Consider the following 20,237-nt stretch of genomic DNA (forward strand, 5'->3'; position numbering starts at 1 on the left):
GCAGATCGTGCACGGGCCATTCCCGCTTACGTTTACTGTCCGCGGAAAGTCGCGACTTGATTGCCAGGCTATTATCCTCCAGTAGCTTCAACTTGCGACAGACAATATTCCGCAACGGCAGTATTTGATATATCTCATCCAATTATACATGACTGAACAATTGGAAACAAGGTCCTGATGGCGCCGAATGTAAGGACGATTTGTATTCTTGGGGCAGTGCTTGGATTAATCTAAGTGTTTGCAGTTTCGGAGCAACACTCAGACGCGACGAGGCAACCGAGCCGGATACGTCGAACACGACGACTTTGAAGGTATGCGCGTTCGGCCTATATCCAAGCCCCTTGCAGTACTGATTTTTCACTTCGCAGGACTACCCGTTCGACAATGGCGTCAAGAGTGGGTAAGCGTCGCGCCCCCTCCGCCGGCCGAAACCACCCAGAAGAGCGATATCTGGGACGTTGAATTGCCCCATGGCATGCCCAAGGACTCGCAGCTCCTGCCACAACACACTCAAGAACTTCTCCGAGCCGCAAGGTCTGGGAGATTATACAAGCGACCTGCGCCGGTTGAGGAAGAGGATGCCGATGCCGATGCTGCTCCCGAGAAGACGGAGAAGAAAGACGAAGATCAGAGTACCAAGGGTTTCCTGATCAGGGCGTGGAAACAGATTCCCCGTAATGCCGAAGGATCAACTGTGTCACACCTCGCCAAGAGGAGAAAGAATACAGTGACATTGTCTTCGAGTCTACCAGCAGGGCTTACATCCGGCCCCACGGTGACCAAGGCCACTGTTCGTCGCGTCGATGCTGCCGGCAACCCCTATACGCAAGAGGTTACCTTGGCCGAGGGGCAATCTGTGGATGGCGAAATCATCTCCACGACGGTAGTTCCAGCGCCAAACGCAAACGTGGGTCCAGATGGCACCGCGGCCCCGACACCAGTCAAGCGACGGCCTCCACCTCCTAAGAGGAAACCGAAGGGACCTGGCAGGGGACGCAAGAAGAAGTTGCCGCTTCCTGCAAGTACGCGACCGGAACCTCCGGGCTTGCCTGGCGCGGCGCCTACTGATGGCCCTAAACCAGAAAATGCGGGAGCTGATGTAAGTCACAAGATATGAGCTTTTTGTTGGTGCAGCGCAACTAATGATTCTATAGAACGTTAAGAAGGAGGGAGCGAATGACGAGCACAATGAGCACAAGAATCAAGACACGGAAATGGGCGAGGCGGATGATGATGATGAAGGTAGCGACGACGGCGAGGAGGGTGAAGATGGTGGCGACGATGAGGAAGGGGAGGCTCCGGATACTGCAAATGGCACGCCTGCAGCCCACGATAAGGAGAGCAGCGCCGACCAAGACATGAAGAACTCACCCTCTGTTGAACCGCCAGTTATCACCGCACCACCCATCGATCCCGATGCCATGGAAATATCTGCGCCTGATAAGTCGCTATCAGCCACCGGTATCCCGCCGCTGCCACCCCAATCACATCTGATGGCTTCCCGTCTGGAAGGTAGTCCGTTAAAGAATGTCTTGTCGATTCCCTCGCCTACCGAGGCTGCCCCAGTGCAACCGCCTCGTGTGAGCCCACCCGAGGTGGCGTCAACCGAGGGCGAGCCTTCACTAGCACAGCCAACGGAAACGAAATCAGATCCAATGCCAGCTCCTGTCGAATCAGTAGAGCAACCTCTAGAGCAGCCCGTAGTGCCAGCTGAGCAGCCTGGTATCCAACAGGGTGCAAGCACAGAACCCCAACCATCCGCCGATATACATATGATGGATGTCACAATGACTTTTACGGACACTGCTGCTGAGCCTGAAGCTTCTGCAGAAGCGACTGCAGAGGCTGTATCGGAAGTTGTATCGGAAACTGTGGCGGAAGCCTTACCACAACTTGCACCAGAAGCTCTACCGGAACTCGCGCCTGAGTCTGTCCCCGAGCCTGCGCCGGAAGCTGCATTAGAAGCTGCCTCTGAGATTATGCCCGAGGGCGTTTCTGACACTGTTCTTGGAGCCGTGGCTGAGGCCATACCCGAAGCCGCACCGGAAGTCATGACTGAAGCCACGTCCGAGGTTATGCCAGCAGCAGCATCAGGAATGGAAGGGATCGAGATCGAGCCGAATGCGGAAATATCGCGTGTGGCCGAGAGCGATTTAACACCACCCAACGAAACATCAACCGACCATGCTCCTGAGCAGAAATCTGTAGAACCACAGGAAGCTCCCAAACACCAAAGCCCCCCCGAGGCTTCACAAGCTCCCGAGAAACCCCAGCTTGACATTGGGTCTCTCCCATCGGTATCAGAGCAAACGATTCCAGCAGAGCCGGTACCAGCAGCTACTTCCGAGCAGTCACAGCCTGATGCTGAAGCCCAGCAGCAGGTCTCGGACCGCATTGACCCTACCCCAGAGACTCCGGCTGAGGAGCCAGTCACCTCATTACCACCACTCAACCCTGCGCAGTCATCGGATCTTACTGTGGATCCGCCGGCAACGGCGCAAGAGACAGGAACTGAGCCCGCAAGCCCCGACTTGCTAGGTGGCCTCGAAGCCGTGCTGGATCGCCATCATAGCGACTCTAAGGAGGTTCTGAGTGGCGAGCAGCGGTCGACCGAGGTTGCTGCGGAAGCGGAGCCCACAGTGACCTCAGAGGTTGCGCCAACGAATCAACCAGAGCCTGCGCCGCCAGTTGAGGCTCTGGTCGAAGTTCCGGTTGACGCTCCGGTTGATGCATCAGTCAAGGCATCGGTAGAGGCATCGGTCGAGGCTCCGGTCGAGGCTCCGGTCGAGGCTCCGGTTGAAGCTCCAGCTCAGGCTACAGCGGAAGTTATGCCGGACGTACCACTTTCATTGCCTGCAACTGAGACAGAAATCCCGCAAGTTGAGGAAGAATCAGCCGAGAAAAAGCCTGAGGCTACCATGTAGGGATGCTGTCCGCAATAGCTCTGACTGGGTGAGGATTGGGTATGTGTGAATAGGAGGGCCATGGGCAAGAGTTATAAGGTTGATATGGTTACTGGTGTGTTCTAATGGAGTCAGTCTTAAGACTCACAGCGTAAATCAATTATGTATTTTTTTTTCTCTACAGCCGCGACTCTTCAATTCAACTGACAAGACAATCTCAGTCGCCTTGGTGTCATTTGGTGTGCAGTCTACCATGCGGTCTTCTTGCTTTGAGTCAGGGGTAAACACGATAGGTAACCTTGACAACAGTAGCCTCCCCACGCCGGGTATTAGGCATATTACAGTGGTATGTATAGCGAGCGAAGTAGAGTGAGGCCAAGATCCGGGATGGTTGCAATGATAAGAGCGAAAGTATAGGTAGCTTATTGGCAATGCTTCAATACCTTACCGACGTATATACTTGGGGGGCAGTTGGTTAAACGGGGAACTCGGCGACATTTTCTTTACAAGCAGTAATGGACAGTGATGGACGGACTCTTCGGTTTTGTTACGTACAAGTCAAGTCGTTTATAAGTGTGCATTACTTTTGTGGACTGTTCATTGCTTAGAGCAGCGTGGCTCCGTCCCTGTGTTGCAGTCCGTTACCAGCAAGTCATCCCTACAGAAGCTCATTGTATATCAACTTCGGTGCATCCTTCGCCTGTCCAACTTCAGCTATTTCTCCTCTGCACGATAAGACAAACCCTATTCTCGGTGATTTTTCGACAGACTTCAAGAGGTTTTCTGTGCGGTCACCACTGAGTATGCATTTTCGCCTATGCTCGAGGCTGTCTACGCCTTTGCGAATCCGGACTACGTCGCAGCTATATATCTGGCGGTACCATAGCTTTGCTTGTGAAATATCCTTGATGGATACATCTTCTCGGCGGAACTACTCGGACGATATCTCGATGATAGCGCGTATCTGTGCTTGCAATGCATAATCGTACTTGTCGTCAACTAGCCCACAAACGTGCATTCAAGGGCTACCTAATGCTCTCTTCATCAAGTCGCTTGACTGGTTTCCCAAAACGGGTTGCGCCTTTTTCATGAGTGTAGGACGCTATTGCGAAAGCAATTGTGAACGCTCGCAGCAAAAACTATCGTCCTTTGGGCTCTCGTGCAGCCCTACGGCAATCTAAGATGTACCAACTGCCGCGTAAAGCAAGGTATTCTGCGCAGTTGTCGTTCTAGGCCGTCGAAGTAGCTCGTATGCCATATATCTCGGCAGAGGTTCTCGGCAGAGCCATAGGGTCTAGCACAACTCATTGTCCGGATCTGGAAATTACCGTCAAAGACGATAAAGGTATAGTCTGTGTGCGAGGGAACCGAAATGAACTTCGCCGTGATTCCCAATACGGAGGGAGAATGAGATCTAGACAAATCGTAATGGTGGAATATGACAGAGCTGTTGGCAGTACCTGGCCTCTCTTGATTCAAAACACCTTGCCCGACTTCTCAACCCGCCGAAGATTGACTGCTGTTCCTTAACTCTGGTAGCAATTATCCAAGATATACAAGTGCACCTGTGTTTCTCAATCGATGCTTGATGATGTGCCCTACGCCAAACATTTGGCTTTGGCAACCTTCCGATATATTTGTGTGTGTGGGTGGGGTTTCCTAGGGAGAAGGATCAATAGATGTCTCGTAAACTTCGTACGAGCATGAACAGCTGCCAGTGTCCCGTGTAGAGGCTTGTCTACCTTCTCTGTGAGACAAATATGTCGATATTGAGACTGCATTTGTGGGAATGCCAGTCCCATTGCTTTGCCCGAGCTGGGAGACCATAGGCGCCGTTGGGCTCCCAGCTGTGTAGATGCTACTTACCTTGCCTTATCGTTTGTCACTTGACTTATAGGGGCTTGGCGCGCGACTTCCCCTTGCTCGTGTCAACGTTGACGAGGCTGGCGGCAGCATGCGCGTTTTCTCGCACTTATAGAGCAGCCAACGCCCGTCTAGAGAGACTTCCTTTCGCCTCGCCACACGCGGGTTTTCTGATCAAAGTGCAGCAGAGCTTGGTAAGGGTCACCGAAGCTTCCAGTTGAAACTGCTGTCATTGGGGAACGAGGCCGGCGTTTGGAGGACGAACATGGCTATGAGTGAGAAGGAAGAGATGGAAAGACGGAAAGAGTCATCGTGTACACGTCCACATGGGAAAACCAGATTATCAGAGCGGATAAATCAAAAGATATTGCAGTAAGCCATGAACGACGATAACCATCTCTGGTTCGTCTGAAACCATATGTATTCTGGCCTCAATAACATGGATAGGCAGCATATCTTGTAGTCTTCAGGAGGTTGAAACGGCTTTGCCGCTTCGTGGCCGTCAAATAGAACAGGGGCATCTTCACTTGCTAGAATCAAGGCGCGACAGACTCTGCTGCTCAATTTCCTTCTCATATTGCTGCCCTTGGCAAAATCGCTGCAACTTCTCATTGATTCCGAGACGCAGAACAGCACGTACGTCTCGTGCAGCTGAAGGGGTCATCGCCGCAGCGTCCTGTCACTTGGCTTACCGCCACTCGGGGGCACCATACTACAACAAACTTATTCCATCGTGTTCTTATAAGCTACCGCTCAAGCAATGAAGCAAGGAACTCTCTAAGCTCAGTATCCTACAAAAAGGGCGCCAGAGGAGCCATGGGTTTTTTCGGTCATGTCATGGCCTGGTGGATGTCTCGTCTTCAACATTCAGGGGCATTGAGTTTGCATTACGATTGCTCAGTAGGTAGACGTACCGCAAGCGGTTGAGCAGCCCGGCAGGTATTGTACTGACAGGCTCAATGAAGTTGCCGCCAGTCTTAAGTTTCCATCTGTTCAAAAACACCGAAAGTCATGAACCTGATATCAGGGCAAGTCTCACCTCGTGCGTAGCTGAACATTCGAGGGTATCAAACGGTGTTCATCAGCCGATGCCAACCATCAGCTTTCCGCATAGTACGGTATGGTCATACTGACGGGGTGCATTGTAGGCACCGATATGTTTTCGTGTCGTTCCAGTATCTAGGCAGAACCAGTCACCCCCTGACCGTCGCGTAGGGCGGTTGTCCCTCAAGATAGGCCTAGACCCCTTGCCCTTGTCCAGGCCCTACGGCTCGGGACGACTTGCGTGGGGCACAACGGTCTGATCCGACTCTGATGGGACTATCCTCACCTGATGTGAGCTGCTCACGACCAGATGGGCTTTAAACTTTCGGAGATGCGAGCCGCAAGCGTCATAACCGGGGGGGCCCCATATGTCAGGCATATGCCCCCCAGGGGCCCCATGATCTCTAGAACAGGCCAGTGATACAGCTTGTCGACCTCGAAACCCGTACACTGCCATCTTGTTCGGCGTCCAACCCATCTGATGCGGCTGTGGGTTATGTATGTGCCATTTGCTGCTTGTGGCGATAATAAGTTTTGGACCATCTTACTTCTGTCACGGCGGGTGGGGAATATATGTGCGGGCAAGTGATACTTTCCCGCCCCGTGTGGGAATCGAGCAGGTCGATTTTCCGCTCTCGTTGATTTCCATTCGTGGTTGTTTGAGGCAGACCTCAGTCAGGGGTAGGCCAGGCACCTGCAGAGTTCCCTCCCTCAGCAGCTACCACATGTATATTTACTGCGATGCAGGTGGCTACCCTGACGGTAATGGAAAATCTCAATAGATGCCATCATAAACCCCAAAGAAATAATACTTTCTCGGCCGAGGGACGGGGTGTAGGGAATTATGATGGCAACGAAGGTGTCAGTCGTCATGGAGACTTGTACACAAAACGCAGAGGAGGACCCCCGATACAACCTTTGCCATGTCGTCGGCCGATGTCGTACGTCTCCAAAAGACCACAAATATTGGGTTCTTGGAAAAGGTGCTGTGGATTTAGAAGACGCGAAGAAGTCGAGATACTTATTACTGCCCGGTCATCAGAATAAGGGAGGTTTGATTATATAAGCCCAATGCTACTGCAGGACGCGGGCTGCGTAATTGTACGTAAGAAATGAGACCCTTGTCGCTGGATGTCGGGCGCATGTATTGGCGATCTGGGGGGCACAAGCAGGGAGGAGGGGCGGATGTCGGGCAGCCGGGTAGCGATTAGATGCGGCTCAAACTTAGGCTGTCGGGGGCACTTGGGGGCGGCAAAACCTGGCTATCGGTGCAGGATCAGCCTCACAACGACGGCTGTGAGCTCGAATTCAACCCAAAAATCACGACATCGAACCGGCGGCACGTCCGGCTCTGCCAGTTTGCAGTCCCCTCTTTCTTTTTTTAGTATTCTTGTTCTTCTCGAGCACGCCATCGTCACGATTGAAGGCGTGATTGTTCGGTCCTTCCTGCCCTGCACTTGCACTTGCACTTGGTCCACGCCCCTGCAGCGCAGCCATCCCCTTGTGAGTGTTGGTGTGTGTGTGACATACCGACCGACTATCTCTCTGCGTACGCATATTCTATGCACCACTATACACACTGTTACCTAGAGCGCTGCTGATCAGGCTTACGCACGCTGCTGACATTGTACAAGAAAGCACGCCTTTGGGCACGTCAACGCACGCCATGATTGGCATATGTGCTGATGCATAATAGTGACGACCTCTGCCGCTACCGAGCCTCTCTCTCCACGGTAACAGAGCGTGGCGAGACATGGCAGATTCGGCTTCAACCCACCCGTCCGGCCAGCAAGCCGCAACCAGGTATCGCGGAGAGGGAGAGGCCGGACGAGATGCAGGAGGTGTCATCCACCCCCATGTAGATAGGAGACAGAGAGTTCACTCGTCCATCTAGCTATTCCGACTCATGGGGTTGCATACTCTTTTTAAATCAAGTTCAACTCACCAGTAACAGACAACAAGCATCGGCTTGCCTGATGAGCCCATGCAGAGGTGCGATGGCGTGCTTGCCAGCCTGCCCCATTGCAGAGAGAAACTTGTCAGGGGGTGGTTCGGTGTTTGCTTGGGCGCTGGCCATAGGTGCTTCGGCCATCTGACCCAATATCGTGCCGTCTCTACCATCCATCAACCTTCCATATCGACAGACCTAGTCGGTCTGACGCCTTATGCACGGCTGTGGAGGTCGAGATAAAACAAAATGAACACATATCGACTTCGATGATGGTGCTATTCGTGATCTACAGACGAAAACATTAGAGAGCAATGCGTGTGTCTGTAAGTACGATGATATATGGCCAGCTTATGGAATCATTCCCTAGGGGTCAGTGGGTCTCTACTGGCGAGGCAAAAGTCTGACGTTTGGGAACTTGTGGGAATTCCCCGACCAGTCTACATCCTAGGTTAGATGATCAATTGCTTATTATTTTGGCCGAGGAAATGTAAATCCCATGCCTTTTTTCTACCCTTGGAGTGGTATTATATACATGAAGCCTGACGGTCCTGAAACGGCAAGCGGGCGTTGCAGTCCAAGAACGCAAAGTTTCGGTACTTCTTCAGCTTTTGCCTTAGAAAAAGAATGGGCTTTCCCCTTAACAGCCAATCAGCGACAGAGCCTTGGGCTGCAAAGGGCCTAGCGCGGATGTCGTGATCGACTCTAACACAGCAAAGCCAAAGATCTGATCTCAACAGGGGCACTACTTGGTAAGCATCATAGGCACTCGGCTCTGAGAGTTCGAGGGAGCAATCACGCAATTCTCACACCAATGCGCAGTAGGCACACTGTAGTAGACAATAGAATGTCCAGAATTTTCCCTTGGGATGGGCCCGCATTATTCTCCCAGCACGCAATTACTAATGCCACCCACTGGGCGACTGGTGTAAGTCCCCTCCAGTCTGTGGAATTACAAACCAAACCACCAACCAGGGAACCACAGGTAGGCAACTGGAGTAGGAGTCCCGGATAGAAAGTCGAACGTCTTCTTCCCAGAGGACATATCTTCTCTTCTTCCCTCCTTTCCCATACTCTTGTTTGTCTTCCCCAGACTTATACCCCAACAAGTAAACCAATCTCCGTCCCTCCTCACGCGACACTATTTTGTCGTCATACAACGCTCTCATAAGCAAATATCTCATCACATTGCCAACTGCTACTGGCTTCCATTATAAAGAAACTGGTGTGCCCTTCACACACATTGAATATTCTTGAAGGAACAGTAAAAGGCAATTTTCAACAAGTGTCGTCCTCCCAATCTCACAAACATCCCATCACACAATTCCACAATGGGATCAACACAGATGTCGTCCTTCGCCTCTTCCCCGGCAGTCAGGCCTGTCGTAGACACCAAGTCACCACCCGCCACAGACCTCGAGTCCGGCTATGCGTCGGGAGCCTCCTCCGCCTCCGGTTCTACCACCAACCTGCCCTTGATCAGCTTGACCAAGCCACACATTCGCCACCTCAACCAGCAGCTCGAGCGTATATCGGTACAGGACCGCCTCCGCTTCGTCAAGGCCCTCTTCCCCAACCTGTACCAGTCCACCGCCTTTGGCCTCTCGGGCCTCGTGACCATCGACGTGCTCTCCAAGATCCAGGCCGAGGAGCCGGAGGCCCCCTCCGTCGACCTCATCTTCCTCGACACGCTCTACCACTTCAACGAGACCTACGACCTTGTGGACCGCGTGCGTGCCCGCTACCCCAACATTAACCTGCACGTGTACAAGCCTTCGGGCGCCGAGACTGCCGCCGAATTCGAGGAGCGCTACGGCGAGAAACTGTACGATACCGCCGCGGAGCTGTACGACTGGATCGCCAAGGTGGAGCCGCAGCAGCGTGCGTACGCCGAGCTGGGCGTGGCGGCCGAACTCACGGGCCGCCGGCGCTCGCAGGGCGGTCAGCGCGACAAGATTCCCGTGCTCGAGGTGGACGAGGAGACGGGCATCGTCAAGATCAACCCCTTGGTCGACTGGTCCTTTGCCCAGGTCCGCAACTACATCGCCGAGCACAACGTCCCCTACAACGTTCTGTTGGATCAGGGTTACAAGTCCGTCGGTGACTGGCACTCGACCAGCCCCGTCAAGGAGGGCGAGGATGAGCGCGCCGGCCGCTGGAAGGGCCAGGCCAAGACCGAGTGCGGCATCCACAACAAGAAGTCCCGCTACGCCCAGTTCCTGGAGGAGCAGGAGCAGGAGCAGCTCGCCGCCGCCCTGCAAAAGGTGGAGATCGAGCAGCGTGTCGAGGTCTCTGCATAAATCAGCATTACCAGCACCACTTCTTACCTCCTTTGATGAAGTAAGGGCCGGATATAAGAACTGAAGAATCGTTTCACGACATACACGAATTCATATTTACCCAGGAAGGGTCTTTTTGGGAATATTTGCTGCAGCATTTTCAGGAGTTGGGATATCCATTGCCCAGAACGGAGTTTCGGAGCCGGCGATCAGTTAGGCAAGCGGAGGAGTTCGTCATTTTTACTCATGTTTCTTAAAATATTGGCATCGTCGAGACCCCTTTTCCTTTTCAGATGAGTACGCCATATGGTTGGTCTGCCGGCGGGTAGCGGATAGCGAGTCAGCATCTGGCACCAAGTTAACGAAAAGCTTTCTATAGATGGAACTTGACTTTTGAAATAAACATAAACATTACAACCAAACCTACCCGGTGCTTTTATTTCGCTCTGTCCAAATGTGATCGTATGACACTGTCATGATGCAATCGACCATTTGGGAACTGCCACGGAGCGGCCCGAAAGTCTAAGGAACAGGCCCATTCAGCGGTAGATTGATAATAGGTCGCACCAGGGACCTTCGTCTAGGGTTTGGGATGGGCTGCTTTGTCGTTGCTGTATCATTTCACCTCCCAGATTGATGATGTTGAACTGAGGTCCGTAACTTGTGGATGCTTGGGTACTTGATTGGCGGCGAGTCGCAGTTCGCCCGCTTCCCCCTCCGTTCTAATTCTTTCCCGCCCATGTGACCCGCTCGCTGCTCCAATTAGAACACGACCTCCTACATACTGACCTGAAGATAAAACCACCACAGCCCATGCAATCTATCATCACCACCTGTACTTCTGATCGAAGCAGTAGTTCTGGCAATGTCCTTAAGAGAAGAGCTCTGCGTGATGTCAAATATGGAAACCTCGCTGCCCGCCTGCAACGCCAGCATGTTGCGAAACTCAACAGTATATGCTGAGAAGATGAACATGATCGATCGTTTGAGAGTAGAACGAACACCTCTTTTGCTGATGGATGCGCGGCATCTTGAATTTTATATTGGCAGTGGCTATGGTGCTTACTGATTATCCACAGCCGGCTTGGTCCTTTGTTATATCTCCCCTACTCTGCTCGTGGCGACGCCGCGGCGCAAGTCCTCCCAATGCGAGATCAAGAATGTCGTCTGAGCTCTCTCAGGAACTGCCCTGCAAGTGCCCCTTCAGTTTGCTTGCCATAGTGCGCCAGACAGGCTTGCTCAACTTTGCGGTCCAACATATCCAAAGCTCATTCTGCGGGACATCATGTCTCTAAATCCGGAGCGACTTTGATCAAGCTCAACAAGCCCCTGGTAGGTCCCGTATTCTCCAGATTAGTTCTGACTGAACCCATTCAAAGTGACTCCTGGCTGGGCCGTATTTGTCGAAATAAAGAGGCAGCTTCCCGAAGTTCCATTGAATCGTCAGTCGTTGTGCCGGTGCTGCGGGCTTCAACGTATTACACAACACCAAGTGCCGAGATCATGTTCCCACTCTTGTTGGGGCTTCCTGACTAGGCAGTGTGATGGTTTCAGTCTTGCCGTCCTGATCCAGATATTTCTCGCGGATTATCGCTTGGGTCTGATCGTCTGTTTTGCTGAGCCCGTTCCAGAACGGCAGTGACAACACCTTCACCACGACCATATTCAGGGGGAGGTGGTGGGGCACGACGAACAATCAAATCATCAAAGGGGAGGAGGGCAGTTCAAATATCCAGATTAATGCCTTTTCTTCCAACAAACAGGTGGCCGACTGGTGTAGTGGGTGCAGGTGCTTCCCCTCTGTAGGCGATTTGGCTTGAATAACCTGAACAAGAAAAAGGACCTAGGTGTTTACAACCCCCTCGGCAGGCTTCGAGTTCAAATCTAACCTATACAAAACAAAGGACTTTAGCGATAGCACGTAAACGACTAATGCCACGACACACCTGGATTGTTTTTTTCTTTCTCTTTTCCCATGAATGTGGTTCTGTTTCTTTTTCTTCTTTCCCTTTCCTTCCCAAGCTCATGGGGGGGGGGAAGGGGGGGGAGGTTGCCTTGGTTGCGGGAGCACATCAAGACGCCTCGCAGGGCCAGGATGTCGCGTTGTTCTACTTGGAGTTCGTGAACACCATTTAAACAGTTGCTATCTAAGATTCTGGCCGGCTATGAAGTGAAGCTGTAAATATTAGCCAGTGGAGGAAGGCAAAACTCAGGTCCACCTCCGATTAGAACCTCATAACACAAAACATCGAGCTACCCCTATTTGTTGTATAGGGCCAACAATACATCTTTCACACCAATCCCCTGTTGCTGGTCCATGGTATCTCAACTGATCCCTTTTGAAGTTCTGGGTATGGTATCATGAACTAGCTTGAACATCAAAGCATGACGGCCGTAAGCAGCATTTCGCACATTGCCACCCTTTTGGTGGCCTTTGTTGCCGATGGGGCCGGTTGGGTGCGGCACCGAAAGGCGACCGCTCCTGCGTTCTCCGAGGCCAACCTCTGTCCTGTCTGGACTGGAACCATCCATCGAGCCCAGCAGATGACGCGAATTTTGGCTGGTGATACCCACATAGCCAAGACGATAGATGGTGCCTGGGGAGGCATGGAAATCCCGAGTCTACATGTGATAAGCTGAGCAGGGGTTGGAAGAAGAATAGAAGGCTGTATGGGTCTGTAATGATAGTTACCTAGTCACTAACGGGTGCTCCTGCCAAATAGGCTCTGGAGGCGAGAGAAAGTTGGTTGGTGATTATACCGATGTGGTTGATGGTACCCAAAGAGGCCATGTTCCTGCATCTAACACACTCGGCTTCAAAGAGGCTTCAACACGGTCCTAGAGAACCTGTTTAAGGTGGCTGCCGTGGCCGGCTAGATCTGAGGCGAGTGAAAGTATAACGACTCCTGAAGCGGTTGTAGCTGATAACGTTCACGCTGGCGATTCTCCCTGGTAAAGCTGCCGTCACGACACACAAGGGCAGCAAGGAAGAGTCTGCTTACATGCTGAATATGTGTAAGGGGGAAAGAGCGGCAGTCGAAACAGGAGGCGACCAAAACGGCATTGAAGCAGGGGAAATGTAGTCAATGGACCTCCTCGGTAAGAGTAACCGAGCCCTTTCCCCTTTCCTTGGCCTGAATAACTAGATTGACTCGGTACACTGGCACAGACGCCCTAATTCGAGGCAACACCTTGTCGAAAAAGGATCCAGCAATGCCGCTCAGCCAACGCGCGGTGTTAGTGCCGCCCGGGGACCTGTGTCAACCTGGTCATCCATGCGGCACATCGCAATCCCAGCTACTGGCCGGCACCTGAGGAGGAGCTCATGCTTTCCGGCCTCAGCATTGGTTCCTCGAATCCATCCCCATCGGCGAGCGGGACGAGCGCTCCCGACTGGTGAGAGCCTACTCCCCATTACTCCATTCCGTCCACAGAAATGCGCCCATCTCCTACTTAGTGATGGCAGGTATGCGTGTATTGGATGGTGCAGGCCATGCTGCTGCGGCATCACAGCACTGAGTTGGCTGTCGGCGACGGCCCTTCTTCGCCCGAAGATGCCTCCAAGGCGGCAGTGGACCGTGACGAACGAGCCGTATTGTCAGAGTGGGCCGCCCGAAAGACGAGGCATTTGATGGAAGAGGGTGTAAATACCCTAAGATTCAAGATTATGGACTCAGTGCTTTTGCGCTCTGTAGAGCACAACAGCGAAGTGTTATATGATATATGATCACGTATGTCCGTATTGTAGTGCAAGTCGTGGAGGTTAGAGATTGCTTTGTACTTGCGCTTTTAACGACCTGACTTGGTTTAATACCATATTGGCGGAGGCGAAGTACAGTAAATCAGAGATATTTACATATGATATGAAACAGTCTTCTTATGCTTTTCCAAAGAGAGTGCGAACCCATCAATGCGAAATTGGTAGCCGGTAGGAAGGCATGAGGTGGGAACGAGCTACCCCTATTTCCAGTCATGGTTCATTGCACTTATTTGAGGTCAATTCAAATACGTATCTTGTGTATTTCTCTGTTTGTAAATGGGGGGTTTTCTTATAAGTAAAGCCATCTGACATACCTTTGTATCAGTTCGGTCTGTATTGATCTGCAAACGAGTCTTATCTACAGCCATGGGCCTGTATTTACCCAATGCCATTTTATCCTCCTTCCCGGCTGTTGTTCTGGTCTTCCTTCTCAGACTATATAAAATTCCAGCAAGCGGCATTGTGCTAACAGTAAGCAGTGGTGGTACGAATAGTAATGCTTCACTCTCCGTATATTATTCCTTTTCACCTTCCCCTGTCCTACCCATCTACATTTTTCTACCTTGACAAGGTGTCGGACTTGTAACCTGTTACGAGACTAACTTCCGAACTACCTCTAGTAATTCACGCTGTCGTCTCGTTCCCAGCACCCTGCATTCTGCAACTTACCCGGAATCGCCTGCAAAAGTATATAGACCTATGAGAAGGCCAACTTCGTCAGCAAGCGCACTTGAGGAAGCGCCCCAAAACGCTGAGTGCCACCCGACGCGCTCAGCACTTCGCGCTACACAGGCTCGCAGCCAGCTCTCAGATGTGCGATTATTACTGGCACTGGACGTGCTTTCAGCGCCGGAGCCGACCTGAAGGAGCTGTTGTAGATCAGCCAGTCGCGCAATGGAAGGCAGCAAGTTGTTTGATGACAGTGCAATGTCATACACAATCAAATATTTTCAATGATGATAAGACCAATGTTGCCCTCATGCCCTCCGGCGGTTTCGGTGGCATCAGTCAACGGAACGGCGAAAAGCCCATCCTCGGCAACATTTGGCCTCCCGGAAGTCGCCGTTGGCGAAATCGCACTGGCGGGCTCTCTGACCGGGATCGTGGGCCGTCAACGTGCGACCGAGATGGTGTAAGCCCGAAAGAAGGGACAGCAAGAATTACCCAAGACTGCTTTACCACGTAGTCGCATAGACAAGGCCGTGAACGGGTAAAGTTAGAACTCAGCTTCCACGAGGACAGATGCAGCTCTGAGGGTGTAGAGAACTAACGTATCGTTTCCTGTTTCCAGTCCGTCTTGTCTGCATAAGGGTGTGTATAATTTGGCCAAGCTGAGCCCAAGAGAGAAGTAGGTTAAAGCGGCGTGAGCTCTAGGCCCGACCTGGCCGAAACAAGGCAGACAGTACGAAAAGAGAAAGGCATACTACTGCTTGGTAGCGCGCTATATTTGGATGGGCAGTGAGTGCCGTTGTGCCTTAGTAGCCGGAGTCGTCCCTGCTGATCACCCTGAAGTTTCTGGTCACCTGTGACGCCATAATGATTTTGTCGTACGACAATATCCTATCGTTCCTGAACGGACCGAGTGCGTCAAGGCATTTTGGCGGGGTAGAGGAGAGTTGTACATATGGCGATGGGGCCGAGCTGGATAAGCCGCCGACGGTCAGAAGTTAGAACCCATCAATGCTTTGCACTTTCTGCCATGCGCCATGCCATGCAATGCAGCAGCATATAATAGGGCTTCTTGGGGGCTCGTAATCGGCAAAGACGAAAGTTGTAGAGTCAGACACCATATACTTGTGTGTATATCTTCGGCACGTGCTGGCTGTACAGAGGCTGTAGGCTACGAAACCCGTCTCGTCTAGGGTTCTAGGTCGCATTGTCGCGAAACAGCCAACGGGCCGGGCCAACCCACGTTCAGTTGATTGATGCAAGCAACCGCCCCGTCGGCCTAGCCGTGGTGGCGCAATGGGCATCCAGGCATCGTGGTTGGGGCCCATTCCCTCGCTTTGGTCAGCGGGACAAACACTCCTACTGCTCTGCTCTTCTAATCAGCTGTCACAACACCAGCCTCGAAAGCATCGAGGAGGATTGCAGACATTTCCGGGTCAGAAAAAAACTTATTCCCAACCTAAGACCCTGAATAAGTATATAAGCCAAATACATATCCTCACCCCGCCCCGCCCTCTTTAACCTTTCTTTCCAAAACTAGGGGTCTTCTATTTCGGCTCCCAAAGTCAATTCCCTGATCATGGCTGAAGGCAACCCCGCCACGGCTCACAAGCAGCCTCCGGCGCGACCGCAGCTGGGTGGCATGCGCAGCAGCTCCTATCTGCAAGAGCACCAGCAATACCGTGGACCTGCCACCAAACCAGAGGGCCACTTCGGCATCGACACGGTCGTCGAAGACCTGCAGACCGCCAGGATATCGCCCACCAAGAGCTTCAGTCCCTTCAACGGCGTCCCGTCCAAAGACGAGCCGCCCCGCATAGTGGACGGCGGCAGCCATGACTTCACGCACCCCAATTGCGCCGCGCCCCGGGGCCAGAAGACGAGCAAGCTGATCGCGACCCTCATGTACAAGGCCAACAAGAAGACGACGCCGCTGGCCAGCAGCCAGGCCTCGGCCAGCAACGACAACCTGCCCTCGCCGCGCCTGCCCAAGTCCGACTCGGACATCCCCGCCAACATGGCCCCGACCACCAACTTCGACGACTTCCCCCTCGAGCCGCGCGCCGCGAACGAGCCCGAGCCCCTCGACCATCTCTACGGCTCCTACATCTCGCCCATGTGCATCACCTCCTTCCTGCACTTGATGTCGACCTTCCCGCTGCCCCCGGGCTCGTCCGAGATAACCTCGTCGCACAAGTGTCTGGATGACCCGGATCATCCCCTGGTGGTGGAGCTGACGCTTTCGCCCGCGCCTGCCGAAGATTTCCTGTCGCTGGCTGACCTGCGCAAGCACGAGCTCATCTACCGTTTCGAGCGCGAATGGAACATTGACGTAGCACTGCAGAGGGGCACCCTCTGGAGGCGGCACCCACGACTGGTCGTCTTTGACATGGACAGTACTCTGATTACCCAGGAAGTGATCGACCTGCTTGCGGCGACCCTGAAAGACCCGCCGGATCTGGCCCAGCGGGTCGCTGACATTACGCACCGCGCTATGCTGGGAGAACTGGAATTCGATGCCGCCTTCCGGGAACGCGTGCAGCTCCTCAAGGGCCTGCCCGTGAGCATCTTCGAGCAGCTGCGCCCCGTGCTCGACGTGACGACAGGCGTCCCCGCCCTGATCAAGGCGCTCAAGCGCCTGGGTGTCAAGACGGCGGTCCTGTCGGGCGGCTTCCTGCCCCTGACCAGCTGGCTGGCCCAGGAGCTGGGCATCGACTACGCGCACGCGAACGAGGTCGTCATCGACAACGCCGGCCGCTTCACGGGCGAGGTGCAGGGGCGGATCGTGGGCAAGGAGCGCAAGCGGGAGCTGCTGCTGGAGATCGCCGCGAAAGAAGGCATCGCCCTGAACCAGGTCGTGGCCGTCGGCGACGGCGCCAACGACCTCCTCATGATGGACGCGGCCGGGCTCGGCGTGGCCTGGAACGCGAAGCCGCGCGTGCAGATGGAGGCCTGCGCCCGGCTCAACGGCGAGAGCCTGCTCGACCTGCTCTACCTGTTCGGATTCACAAGGGAAGACCTCGAGACGCTGGCCGAATAGGAGGAGGAAGAAGCAGAAGAGAAGATTTTTATGATTAGAAACAGATCCAAACGCGCAAGATCCGGGCCGTAGGAGGTAGGTTCCATGCGGCGTGGCGTAGATAAGCATCCGCGCCAAATACTTCTCGCTCTTACAATCAAGATCGTGAAGAATGAACCCCCCTACTCTTTTTTCTGGTGACTCGAGAAGGAATACTCGCTTATGCTTTTTGGCCTCCTGCTACAGGAAAGTCCTCCTTTTCCGAGAATTGTGTACTGTACAGATTAGAGAACATCGTATAACTCCCCGACCCATCACGAAAAATATCAAGTTGATTATATACGTCTGTGATTTTGTATAGTTTCTCGACTTTCTGAGACTGCCAGGCACCTTTGTTTCTCGTTCAGAAACGGACGGCCTTCGTAATAATAGTGACTTTGATAAACGACATTCCAGGTGATACAGATAGGATCCAGAAGGATACGAGACATTGCTTGACTCACGGAAGCAGAACTACGGGTTACGTTGATATAGTGAGGTCGAAAGGCAACACTTATCTTGTAGCTGCTCGTTTATTACACCTGACTGCCGGGCTTATGTAACGAGGGGCTTTTTATACGCAGCATGGCATGGGGAAGCTTTACTCTACCCCTTTACCAAGAAACTCCCTGCTTAGCCCCTTTTCTAAATTCCTAGCGTCAGTCTTTCTTTGCTGTCTACGGACTCTGGCAAAGACTCGTCAGATTCCGTTTTGGAGTGGCTATCTTTACCTTCAACCCGATCTCTGCGTCCAAGTAAATGCACTCAAACTTGCCAAGAGAGATTCTTTCGAGAATGATTTCTCTTTATAGCAAAGCACTGGACACAGGCTCAACACAGAGCGCAGGAGATCACCTGCCCAACTGGTGGTAATGATAAGCAATTAAGGGGGGCGAGTAGCAGTATATGTTCACTTCACTTAAGAACTGCCTAATCATTCTTGTTATCACTTTCATTGGAAGCAGTCATCGGGCGCAACTCAAGCGAGCAAAAGGCTTATTTGGATTACATGGCACAAATTCACGTGATCATGCAATCAATAACAGAACAGACACGTGGGGCAAAATCAGGTGACCAAATGGCTCGGAGATTGGGATTCTTGAATATCTTGTTCATGCTGCTTCAGCGTAACAACGCCTCTATAGACCCTTAGTCCACCGTAATATGCGGAGCAGGCCTGACAAAGACTCCGTGTTGAGCAGCGGCAGCCCGTGGGAACCCAGTGCAGGAGATCCTTTGGTCTGCAAGACTACTAGCTCCCTCATCGCCACTTTGTTGCAGGCCCCTATCGTACATCCTTTTAGTACACCCTGCAAACGTGGAAGAATATCTCTTCGTAGCTGTAGGTCCAAGGCGAACTCTCAAGTCCAGCTGCACAGTTTTGTTAGCCTTCGGGGTTTCTCATTTCAGTTGGGTCAATATTAGTACGCACCCTTGCTCCTTTGTCCGCGCAATGTCGCCTGACTTGCCATGTTGCTTGCCCTATCAATATCATGTTAGAGCAACGTAGATTTTACGAAAGTATGGTACTTCGCAACTTACCTCCATGCCGCCTTCCACCACTAACCGGTCGAACTGGAAGAACTGACTGACGACGGTTTGACGCTGCATGAGTTTGAGTTAGCCAGTTTCCCAAGCCCTGCTTGCTGCTTATATTGTATCCCATCCCCTTCCCGGCCCCCGACAAGAAGTTCCCGAGCGTTGCCTAGAGCGGGATTTTGCCCCTCAGGTGCCCCTCCGAAGACGGGCGATTTCCACCTCGCAGCCATATATCGCAACCACATCCTCTTGGACCAGAGAAACCGAGCCCGGTAGAAATGGGGGGAAAAGCCGAAGGGAGAAGACCTACCTTCAGCATCTGTAGCTCCTTCAAGCCCTTCTGCATCAGCTCCTGCACCTCGCGCGGGTCCGCCACGCTCTTGTTCTCGTGGAAAGCATCGACGGTCCGACGGCGGGCGTACTCGCGGAAGTTGTAGGCCTGGAACTGGCGGCCCTGGCGTAATAATGAACGGTACTGTTTCCGAGATAGCCGTAGTTAGCGGGTGACCTTGTTTCACGAGGGCCTCCAACGCCGTGGAGCAGACGCTCGTGGCGGCGCAAGCCAGCCAATACGGCGATGATGTGAAGGCGGCGCTCTGGAGGGGACCACCACTGCACTGCACTGCTACTTACTAATGACCGAGCTTGTTGTGGGAGGTCGCCCTTCAAGGCGGAAACGATGGGGCCGTTGGTCGCCATCGCCGCTAGCAACTCGTAGGCGTTTGGTTTGTTCGTGGGGGAGAAGAGGCGCGATGGGGTTCCAAATCAACAGAACAGATACAGAGCTCTATGCGCTGAAAGCTATGTCGAAATTGGGGGGAATGATGCAAAACGCTGCCGTCAGTTGCACACCTGATGGCAAATTCCGTTGGCGATTGATAACTGTAATGGTACTCCAGTACCTAAAATTCTTAGCGTCGGCGGCCTGTCTTCGGTCGCCGCTCGTCATCGCCAAGAGTCCGGGGATAAGCGGCTATACACCGAGCTTCCCATCATTCATCGTTGTAGCGCCTTACGTACACAATACTTACCTCCGAGCATCTCGGGGCAGAATAGAAAGCCACTACTCTTGACCCTACACTCATGTTGTTTTGTCCTCTAATTAGAATGATGTTCCTTATGCGGCTGTCTACTTGGTGCCCCTGACAAACATCCATAGACAGCTCCAATAGAC

General features: G+C 52.9%; 5 protein-coding genes across 5 annotated transcripts; 4 read left to right on the forward strand and 1 right to left on the reverse strand.

Annotated features, from left to right (window-relative positions):
- Positions 1 to 177: 177 nt before the first annotated feature.
- PG994_004753 (uncharacterized protein) lies at positions 178 to 2,924 on the forward strand (the record flags this gene model as incomplete). The annotated part of the gene is made up of 4 exons (XM_066856162.1): positions 178 to 189; positions 245 to 311; positions 369 to 1,099; positions 1,155 to 2,924. The coding sequence occupies 4 exons, from the start codon at positions 178 to 180 to the stop codon at positions 2,922 to 2,924; spliced, it is 2,580 nt and encodes an 859-aa protein (XP_066718329.1).
- A 6,165-nt stretch (positions 2,925 to 9,089) lies between these two features.
- Positions 9,090 to 10,058, forward strand: PG994_004754 (phosphoadenosine phosphosulfate reductase; the record flags this gene model as incomplete). The annotated part of the gene is made up of 1 exon (XM_066856163.1): positions 9,090 to 10,058. One exon carries the CDS (start codon positions 9,090 to 9,092, stop codon positions 10,056 to 10,058), a length of 969 nt encoding a protein of 322 aa, XP_066718330.1.
- Positions 10,059 to 12,422: 2,364 nt separating this feature from the next.
- Positions 12,423 to 13,764, forward strand: PG994_004755 (uncharacterized protein; the record flags this gene model as incomplete). The annotated part of the gene is made up of 5 exons (XM_066856164.1): positions 12,423 to 12,665; positions 12,959 to 13,052; positions 13,207 to 13,273; positions 13,335 to 13,433; positions 13,551 to 13,764. 5 exons carry the CDS (start codon positions 12,423 to 12,425, stop codon positions 13,762 to 13,764), a joined length of 717 nt encoding a protein of 238 aa, XP_066718331.1.
- A 2,281-nt stretch (positions 13,765 to 16,045) lies between these two features.
- Positions 16,046 to 17,506, forward strand: PG994_004756 (phosphoserine phosphatase; the record flags this gene model as incomplete). Its single annotated transcript, XM_066856165.1, has 1 exon — positions 16,046 to 17,506. The coding sequence occupies one exon, from the start codon at positions 16,046 to 16,048 to the stop codon at positions 17,504 to 17,506; it is 1,461 nt and encodes a 486-aa protein (XP_066718332.1).
- A 1,379-nt stretch (positions 17,507 to 18,885) lies between these two features.
- On the reverse strand, positions 18,886 to 19,762 carry PG994_004757 (uncharacterized protein; the record flags this gene model as incomplete). The annotated part of the gene is made up of 5 exons (XM_066856166.1): positions 18,886 to 18,895; positions 18,957 to 19,006; positions 19,067 to 19,129; positions 19,374 to 19,538; positions 19,697 to 19,762. 5 exons carry the CDS (start codon positions 19,760 to 19,762, stop codon positions 18,886 to 18,888), a joined length of 354 nt encoding a protein of 117 aa, XP_066718333.1.
- Positions 19,763 to 20,237: the final 475 nt, after the last annotated feature.

The sequence above is a fragment of the Apiospora phragmitis genome (assembly GCF_038363925.1).
Source record: "Apiospora phragmitis strain CBS 135458 chromosome Unknown utg000005l:1.0-4161743.0:1.0-4166827.0, whole genome shotgun sequence".
NCBI classification, from domain to species: Eukaryota; Fungi; Ascomycota; class Sordariomycetes; order Amphisphaeriales; family Apiosporaceae; genus Apiospora; species Apiospora phragmitis.